This window comes from Toxotes jaculatrix, chromosome 9 (genome assembly GCF_017976425.1).
Source record: "Toxotes jaculatrix isolate fToxJac2 chromosome 9, fToxJac2.pri, whole genome shotgun sequence".
NCBI classification, from domain to species: domain Eukaryota; kingdom Metazoa; phylum Chordata; class Actinopteri; family Toxotidae; genus Toxotes; species Toxotes jaculatrix.
Window position 1 is genome coordinate 23,067,479 of NC_054402.1, and position 10,746 is coordinate 23,078,224.

The 10,746-nt window shown below is 39.5% G+C and overlaps 1 protein-coding gene across 2 annotated transcripts in view; it reads right to left on the minus strand.

Annotated features, from left to right (window-relative positions):
- The window catches only part of LOC121186883 (chloride channel protein 2-like), a 143,655-nt gene extending 133,506 nt beyond the window's left edge, over positions 1–10,149 (minus strand). The window contains exon 1 of one of the 2 annotated variants that reach the window (XM_041045762.1): positions 9,914–10,149. In XM_041045762.1, coding sequence (XP_040901696.1) covers positions 9,914–9,964 — 51 coding nt within the window. In that variant the 5' untranslated portion in view covers positions 9,965–10,149. The remainder of the gene's footprint in view (positions 1–9,913) is intronic. The other variant, XM_041045759.1, reaches the window with a different exon arrangement.
- Positions 10,150–10,746: the final 597 nt, after the last annotated feature.

The following is a 10,746-nucleotide window of genomic DNA, read 5'->3' on the forward strand; positions in this document are numbered from 1 at the left end:
ACTAATCAATGTGGACACTCGACAGTTGAAAATGTGCTGATGACAGAGTACGAATGCGTAGACAGTGAGGCAGTCAGCCACACCGTGGAAGATCAGCGGTGACAGCAGATAAGGACCGGCCACACCAGAGATCATCCTGCCAGACCACAACGCCCTCATACAAACAGCTGTACTGATCACTGGGTGACGAAGTAAGCTGAGGAGGAAGGGATCAGCATTACACCACATCCCCTTTCTGTTGTGACAAACCTCTGCATGAGCAATGTTCAGCTTGGTTATTCCTGTAGCCACCCAGAATAGATGGTGGATGTACAACACACCTCATGTACGGGATGTTAAATAAGACTTTATACCAGAAAGGCTGATTCTGATATGTTTGGACTGAAACTACAAATAAACCATGTGATGATGTACCTCGATTTGTCTGGCCTTTATTTCTGGATTAACTGAAATTTAACCAGTTTAGTCATTCTTTTCTACTAAGGTTTAGGTGTCCAGAAAATGTGTTGACATATTTTTTAATATTGACAAAAGATAGTAGTATAGTGTAGTAAAGGCTCTGCCTATGCTGCCACTGGCCCTCTCTCTCCTGCTCACCGTTACTGATTACTGAGCTTTCTCCCGTCATGGAAATTGCATGAATATCCTTATTAAACGCCCACATACAGAGCTTTGTAAACAATTAGGCACAGACACTCCAGTAGCTTTCTCAGCAGTGCCAGCATACTGCAGACACATCATTCAGACGAGGTGAGGGGCATTTAAAAAGGGAGAAGGCTGCGCAGGGGAAGCTTTTTAGCAGCCGAGGTAAATGTGACTGATTGTTTAAACGTCCCTTCTTAAGTCTGGATCTTTTTCATGACACACAGTTGATACACAAACAAGACAACCATTATCAAAAAGGGTGTTTTAGGTAAAAGCAGATCTAGACATGGAAAATCTCAGAGCAAACACACACACATCCACGCTCACGCACACAGCTGATAGGGAAGTGAACATCCGCTGATGTGTCAACTTTGACTTTGATGCTTTATCACGGCACAGTCACTTCAAGGTGACTTGGCTGTTATTTATCCAGACTGTCCGCTTGTCTGAACCAGCTGAGATCCAACAGAAAGAGATGCTGCGTGCTTAAACTGGCAGTGACGGGAAAAAAGTAGCTGCCATTCAGGTATTTAATTGCTGAAAGATGAGCAGAGAGCAGAACAACAGCTGAGAGGGAGACATGGGTCGTGGGGCACAGCAAGCTTTAAATAAAAAGTATGTATAAATATTATTTCTTGCATATGAATGAAAAAATTAAATTGGTTAAAACACCTTCCATTATTAATGCATTTCCAATGCAACATTAATGCATTGTTAAATACTGTTCTAAAAAATAATACAAAAAAATATTTGACCAAAAACTCAAACTGTTTTCTTTTGTTTGTTTTGCGCTACTTTATTACGTCCTGAAAATCACCTGCTGCTGCTCACAGAGCTCAACTGCAGTGATCAAACAATAACACTGCAGGTGACTCATGTTAACATCACCTCAGAGCTTTTCCCATCTGGATCAGCTGGAGCTGAAACAATAAGATTAAAAGTGACTTTGAAAAGTGAGGAGGACGTGTCCCCTGATCATTACTGGAAACTCTGCCCTTGAACTCGGTGATCAGAGGAAGTGGGTGAGCAGGGTTCAAGCTTACAAAGTGGTGACACAGTGCAGAGGCAGCCTCTTGAAGGGCAAGATGGAGAAGTTTATTGTAGCTTCTGATCATGTGTATGTTGAAAATGAGTGAAAGTGTGAAATAAAGCAAAGCAGCGTTTACAGAGTAACTCATATAAATGGAAATGCTGTTGCACCTTACACTCTTTGCCTTTCAAGGAAAAGTGTAGTATGGCAACATAAAAAGTCCAAATTGAAATGTTGATACAGGCAGTAACAGTAAACATTTGTCCTCTGGTCTCACATGCTGATGTAACTGGATGAGACAGGCTTTTGAAAACAAGATTTTACTGTAACTTCTCCTGTTTTCTTTTTTCTATCTCTTTGAGAAATAGAGGGAATTCATTCATCTGATTATTAATGTCACCACTCCTCAGCACAGACCTTTATGTTTCTTTTTTTGGCCGAGTACATTTTGCCCTTTACAGTGATGCATGTTTTACCCTGTTAACTACTCTGCCTGTAGATTACTCTACAAAGAAAGTCAACTTCAGGCTTAAAGAACACTATTGTATTTGTACATAATCACCATTTACCATGTTTAACACTTGAAAGAAATGTCCAGAGTCTCACAATGTGCTGTGTCTGTGTCTTCAGACTGATTGACAGTTCGCACTTTGACTGACAAGTTATGATGTGTGTGTCCACATATTTTTTAATAGTTAGCCAGTATAGTGGAAAGAAAGATAGGACATTTGCTGCAGTGGACATGAAAGTTTCTGTTCATGTCATTTATAGCAAAATAAAAGAAATATCACATTAAAACAATGTCACATGCTCAAATATGTTCTAATAAATACATAATTCAATGGACACAACATTAACAGAAAGATTCAAAACTGCAAAGAAATGTTTTTTCTATTCAATCTTACTGAAAGTTGAGCTGATTTGCATTTTTAGAAACAAAAAGCCTAAAAAAAACCAGATCCTCTTGCTGAAAATGAGAAAGGAAGAAGTGCATGATTTAGTTAAGACTGACTCTGAGTCATTTAGTCATTAGCATAACACACTGTCTATTTTCAGGGGAAATAAAACACAAAAAATGATTTTAAAAACAGTTTAAACAAATAAGTAAATGACCCAGTCTAAGATGTTAATAAATCAATATCTGATCTTTCATCCACCTCCTATCCAACCAATAATTTGACTAAATTAAACAGGATCAGCTTTTATTACTGTTGAATCAAGGATTCCTTTATCGTCATTCACTGATCCCTCACCCACGTTTCACCAGCCTCTCCTCTGTCGTCACGCGGCTGAGATAATTACAAAGCTATGCAAATATTTCAGCTTCGTTTCTCCTCTCTTAATAAAATAAAAAAAAAAAAACATAACATTCAGACATTCTGAAAGGAGGAACTTCTTTCTCTAACGGGTAACGTTGACAGACAAATACTTTTCCATCTCTGAATTTTTTCCTGTATATTTCTCTACTGTCTTTTTCAAATTCTTATTTTTACTGTTATTCTCATTATTATTCTTTGTTGCAGACTAGCCTTTTCACCACAGCCTCAAATGTTTTCAGATACTGAGATAAGAGATTTAGGACTGCAACAATTAATCAGTTAGCTGACCCTCAGAAAATGTATATAAATATATATAATCAGAAACTATTCAGATAATCAGGTAAATAAATGATTAAACGTCATCATTCTCTGATTCCAGCTTCTCCAATGTGATGATTTGCTGCGTTTCTTTGTTCATATCGTTTTGGACTTTTTTGTTTGTTTGTTTTGACAGTTTATAGACAAAAATGAATCAATAGTGAAAATAAATCATTAGTTGCAGCCTTGCATTGTTGGGTACTAATCTAATAAACAACCACTACTGAGGGTTATCGCTGAGCCAACACCCACTGGCCTTAGATCTGTGTTTTCCATCTATACTCTAATCCATATTTGGAAAGGACGCAGGAGGAGGAAGAAATAATTGCATGGCACTAATCAAGAGACACACCTCAACAGTCGAAACTCACTGTTAATCTCATCTGTTAATCTATTGACCTATCGAGCTTATTCTCTCGTTCCCTCTCTCCATCTCTCACTCATTAATCATCAACGCGGCCCAGCCTGTGTGATCAATGCATCTTAGAACAAACACGCAGTCACACAAACACATTCCACCTTTGGTTTTACCCACAGTCTTGTGTTTGTAAAATTCACAGTTATTACAAACAGTGCCTCATTAAAAGGCTTAATTCTTTTGCTTTTGTGCAAATGTTTGTGTTTGATCCCTCCACACCACAAGTCCTGACTCAGGAAATCCATCATAGCTGTTTGTGCAGAAAGTAAATAGAAGTGGAAAGTTCATTTCGGCAAAGAAGAAACAAAAAAAAGCAAAGGTTGATCTTTTGTAACAGAGAAAAAAAAAACCATTGGAGGCTTTTGATAGTTATCTGCAGCCAGAGCCCAACCTATTCACAACCTTTCTCTGAACAAACACTATGCAAATACCCCTTTCTCCACACACCAAAAGCAGGGGTCGAGGAGTTCTTGACCTATCTCTCAAAAAAAAAAAAAAGACTTCACCCACAAGGCATGATGAAGTGATAGTAAAATAGAGGAGTGGAGAAATTTCCACCATGGCTACAACAGAGCAGACATCAAAGGGACATGGCCGCAGCTACATAAAGCCTAATTACCACAGCAAGGAAAATAACACAGGGTTACAAATTACCCTGTGACACAGCAAGATAGATGGCCACAACATACACACACACACACACGGGGTAAAAATGCACTCGCAAATGATTATGTTTCCATGCTTCTCTTGCAGACTTTGCTTCCCTGTTGCTGTGTTCAAAAAGTTTACAGCCATTATTAGAGAATTAACACTCCCCATCGTAAACCAGAAGTCCTGCTGACAGAGAAATATGACTGACCATAACTTCCTTTCATTTCACTTCCTTTCAAATGGGCAGTAACAACAGCTACACATTTAAATGAACAGACCTGCCATGCAAACTGACTCTGTACAACATGCTATGATCACATTAAAATCAGTGGTTGGACATCCTCGACACACTCAACACATAAACATGCAGGGGGGACGCATGCAATGTTGACACACCTTCATAAGCTCTGGGATAGCTGGTCATAAGCCTCCGCTCAGACCACATCACCTTACACACACACACACACCATTACCCAGCACATTCATGTGGTCGCGTAATAACAATAACAAGCCATCAAAGGCAGCCAGCGAGACAAAGAGGGGAGGCGTGATAATCGCTGTCTGTCCAGCAGGGATGTGATGAAGAGGAGGAACATAAAACGCAACGCATCAAGACTCCCAGGAATGAGTGGGGTGACACACACACACACACACACTGTACAATCACAACCACTTCACACAATTCTACACAACCTAAAAGAGTTATCAGTAGGCCTGCACTGATGCTGGAGCCCTGTAAAACTTTTTGACACAGGACATTTGGTTTGTCATGTGACTTGTGTTAGTTTGGTACATGCAATACTTATAGTGTCTAAATATAGCATACACCTTGGCAGGTGCAGAGGGCATTTAAAGAAAGCTTTGTCATTGTGTTATTGTTGTCAGTTAGTTCAATCATGCTAATCAGGTTAGCCCAGCTTGTGTGGCTAGCTTCATGTACGAAAAGGAAATGAGAAGCCAAAGCTTTCAGTTTTTGCACATCCACAAAGTTTGGAGGCTCACAAGCATCAAAATGAGAGCCAGATACTTTTTTAACCCCTAGAAAGAATCAAGCCCCAAAACAGAGCTGAAACAATGAGCCGATTAAGGAATTAACTGATCAAGCCAAAATTAATCTGCAACAATTTTGATAATCGATTAATCGTTTTTAAGTCATTTAAAAAATTCATTTAAAAGGATAAATCCCCAAAATGTACTGCTCCCAGCTTCTTAAATGTAAATTCAGTTTTCTTAGTCTTCTATAATAGACACATTTTATATCTTTGGACTTTGTCCTGTTGTCTGGACAAGATAAATGATTTGAATATGTCCCTTCTCCATTTCATTGACCAAACGATAACTCAAGAAAGCACTTTGAGAATTGCAGCCCCGCTCCAGAAAACACCTCAAATACAACGTTTGTTAGCTCCTCCCTGTCTGGAAAATGCCTACGTCTTTTAAGCTCCTGGCCCCAGTTCGAAACACACACTTTCAGCTAAAAATTTGTCGTCTCCAAGCCCAAGCCAAGATAACCCTCATGACATCCTCACAGTTTTTTTTTTTTCGTTCAGTCTAGTCCAGATTTCATAGCAGTGCTCCCCTTGACAGTGATCTGTAAAATTAGTGCCACACCCCCTTAAGAGCCTCACATATCATTCAGATCCCATATTAGGGATCATTATGATTATCCAGTTAATTATTACAAATCTGGACAAGTTTAACCTCAGTCAGGTACTGTATGCCTCTGCTAAACACTACATCAAACAAGCTAACTCATGTCCAATCAGAACACTGTTAACTGTGACTGAACAGCCGACTGGCGTACGAGTCTTTGTTCCTACAGAGTCCAAGTAACTTCATGGTGCTAAATGTTGTTTCTCTGTTACAAAGTTTCATTGTGTGCATGTAGTTATTAATTAAATATGAGCAACACTAACTTGGAGTTTTGCTTTTTATTGATTAGGAATACTCCGCTGCACATAAAATGTCATAAATTTTAGCCTCTCACTTGTAATTGAGTCACAATTGCTGCCATTGTACAGCATCTCATAAACTTTACCTTTGATAACAAGACTGTCCATTTATGATGTAATAATACTATGTTACGAAAACATACACACACCCATGTCCACACAACAGTTCATTTATGGCAAACTAAAAATCACCTCTAAAACTGCTACCTGTTCAGCTATCGTTTGCCTTCTTTCTGCTGGTCAGAAAAAAAAAATGATACTGAAATTCAACTTTTTGAAGCATTTTCTTCAACATTTGTCTTATTTTTTTTTTATCAATATTTTTTACATTACATGCATTTTTCAATGCAGCACCATGTACCTAATTCTTATAGATGAATGACCTGCAAGACACTGTGGTTTGCACCAATCCTGTAATGGCAAAGAGTGTTTTAACTCAACCTGAAACTCACAGGTTGTTTGGTCTGGTTGTTGGTTGGTTAGTTGGTAGTTACTAACACTAATATGCTTGATTACAGCTGCTGTTTGCTGATATCCTGGGCTCCATAAGTGACTTGTTGCAAAGCCAAGAAATTCTGATTTAAAGATTAATTCACTCTTTCATCTTTTAATCTTGAAAAATCTTCTGAAGCAGAAATAAGATGATCATGGGACACAGAATTCCTGGAGGAAAACGATAAAAACATTTGTGAACACTTGTGTGGCCTCTAGTCAATTTTTAAAATCAGGTTTATCATACAGAATGTACTGTATACTGTATATGTACAGTATATATTATGTAATTTCCCATGACTTACACAAAAAGAATTGTGACCTTCATATCCTATGAAAAAAACAATCACATACCTGACTTTAGAAACCAGCTAAAATCAGTTTCATATAAACACAAAGTGATGTATCACTCTGTTGTTAACTGACAATATGTTGAGCCTGGTTTTATTTTGCAAGTGCTCCTTCTTCCTGGCTCTGCCAACATCTCTGTACAGCCAGCCTTTCAGCCTCGCTCGCAGCCAAACTACACTGGCCTCTTTGAGCATCCACTGCCCACAACAAACCCACACAACCACCATGACTGCCAATATCACACAAAGACACCATGTTACTACAACCCACGGTGAGGAGATGGGGGGCAGAGAGAGAGAGCTCATTTATGTTAAAAGAGGTTATTCTCACACTGTGGCTATTTTTATTTGATTCTATTTAGATGCTTTCACAATTTTGCTCACGTAACAATCATCCAAACACAGAGGGGAGAGCTGAGATTAACAGAAAAGGAGGTGTGGATGGATTTTTTTTTTTGTTTGTTTGTTTTTTTGCAGATAGAGCTGCTTGCACGTTCTTCTCAGAGAGCCGGAGGGCCGAGCACGAGACCCTGCCAGGGTGACAGAGCGTCCAGCGCTGAATCAGCGGGTCGCACGTTGTGTAATCTCTCACACAAACACACACACACAGATTAACAGCACTCGGTTGGGGGTGGGTGGGGGGTGGGGGTTCTTTACAAAGGAACTTTTTCAAGAAGAGGAAACAGAGGCCCAAAGAAGTGTTACAGTTGTGGCTCTTCTTAATTTAAAGCCTCGCTGCCACTGAATGGGTTCAGTTGGCCTATAAAACTAGTCTCTTCAAATAGCAGATTCTTTAGGCTTGACAGAAGTTTTGTCAGGAAAAAGTTCAGCTAGAGACACACAGAGCACAGGGATTCTCAGTCCAAACCCCACCCTTAATCATTCTGAAGGGCACGCTGCAAATCCATGCTCGTCAATGTGCAATCTAGGAATCTCAGGGAGTCCTTCAGGAGGAGCAAAACAATGAACAGTGTAATTTCTCTATATTATAACTCACTCTTCCTCACACAATTCAGTGCTAAATATTAATTTAAAATCAGTCCTTAGGGAGATCCCAAAGACAAAACTGTGAAGTGTGCATCCATGGGTCCTTCCTGACCCATATCTGTTTAAGGGCCTGGGACATGAAAACGTTTGAGAGCCCCCTGCTGTATAAACTAGGACTAATATCAAACTGTTCCCTCAGCTGATTAATCTTCTGTGCAGACCACCTATGAATCCCAACAACTGCCTGCTTGTTATCTAAGATAAGAAGGAAATGACCTTACATAACAGTTATGAGGCATTTGGTAACTTATGAAGTCTAACCTCACATTCGATCACTGTTCACACTCAGGAGCTCTGCATAAAGATTAGCCGGCACAGCACTGGACTCCTGGACAAGTGGGAGTTGCATCTTATCTTACAGGACACCATGCATGTACAGTACATGTACACAGCAGCTTTTCCCACACAGTGGACAACAATGAATTGATCTGTTGTTGGATGGTGTTGGTTGGTATCAATGCAGCCCACAAGTACTCCAGACAAATATTTACTGTATGTGTCAGGATCACTGTATGACAGCTCACTTAGTTGGACAACAGCGAATGATAGCCCACTGAGTATGATAACAGCTGCACTGCTGATGTAAGGATAACATTATCCTCTTGCATGTACTAGTTATTTCGTTTATAGCTGCAGAAAGATAATAATGTTTGCAAATAATGGTTCACTGTGGTCAGATTTTAATGCAAAATCCCATTCAAAAATCTTTGAAGTGAGAGTTAATTTGCTTACTGACAAAAAATACCTATTGCAAAAAAAATACTCCTTGCTTCTGAAAAATTACTAGTGGACCGTTGTAAATTTGGTTAATCTATAAAGCACCAAACAGCACTGCATTTCATACATTTTCAACTTTTAAAACCTGCACACTGCTCCCTAACAAGACGCTGCGTGAAAAAGGCAAACCCGTAACTCGTAAAGTTGGTATTTCATATATAAATAACTGCTTGGTTAAATAAGTTATATGCCGAATTTATTTGCACATTTTAAAAATTCTAAACAAACATAAAGTCATTTTCTAATATGTGTCCACGACAATATCCAAAACTTTCTTAAAGCGCATGGACTTTTTTGCAGTGGAGTTTGGACACAGTCTAGCCACACAGGAGACAAGTCTACCTGTTTCGGGATAGCCAATTCCAGATGTTATAACAACCAGCCCTTATGCTACCTGTGCTGCAGTAAGGCTGCTAACTTGCGGTGTTTGACAATTTAAAAGTGTGTCTTTAGCTACTTATGTCGCCTCACAAGTCTACAAAAAGGGCAATTAAGGACTTAGAGACGCTTAAAGCCATACACAGCTGCTTCCGACACCACAACCCTCGGTCACTTTCACGTGAGTGTCCTGGAGGTCGGACTTACTTTAAAACCTGACAACTCACTCTTTACTCGACATATATACACACTCCAGCAGAGACTTCCACAATCACAGAGGCACACTGGTTTATTCGGCATACACATGTTGCACCAACGCACGTTTATTTCAGTCACATTATAACTTTTATCCACCACTCGTTCACACTGCTTGCCATTGTGTAGCTAGTACCACTTGTGTGCGTTTACCCAGCAAGTCAGGCAGCGTTAAATTGAAAGATTTGTCAGTGGAGTCTGGCTTCCCTCTCCACGCCAGAGGACTACACGTACTGTGTGGTCAGTGAACAAAGTTCAGAGCGGCAGCAAATCAAACTTACCAGAGTTTGTTCATACTGCAGCGCCCGCTGATCTGACCCGTCCCCTGCCATGGCTCTGCTCCGTCTCTACCCGGCGACTGGATGAAGTGTTTTCAGCTTGGAAATGAGAGGAAACCGACAGCGATATCTTTCTGTGTGGGCAGTGATTAAAGCATTGGACTGACTTTAGTTTCTATACGTGAGTCCACAAAGGGAACTCCGACTAAAGAGTGCGTCCCGGTTACAGTAAGTTCCTTCATTTTATAGCCTCAAGTCCCCAGCAAGATACACACTCTGAGGCGGGACTTCAAGTGGAATCGACCCTCCCATCTGGAAGTATGTGTCAATCAAGTAAGACGGAACTATTCAACTATTCACTCTGAGCTGTTTTTCCTCTCACATTGGCATTTTCCTTTTTTTCTTTTAAAGTTTAGACATATAGATTAAAGGTAAACTTAAGGCATAAACAACTAGATTAATAGGAAATCTGTGGTGGAGTCCAGGTGGATTGATGCTCCTCTACGCTACACCACTGGATGTTGATGATTAACAACTTATAGCCTTCTTTATTAGAGCAAATATTATAGGCTAATAGTTAATGCATGAATTATTGGTGTCCATATTTAATGACAAACATGGAATACTGCTGCTCCAATGTAGTTTTAATCTAAAAAAATATATATTCAAATAAAAATCCCTGAAGTTATTATAGGCTAAATTTTTATTTAATCCATTAAAATGGAAAATACATCGTCTGGAAGCCAAAGAGCAGTAATAATTTAATTTTTTAACTTTTAAAGGCAGCACTCAGGAAATACTGGTGCCACAGTTATCTTTAAAAAGCAGGTTTATAT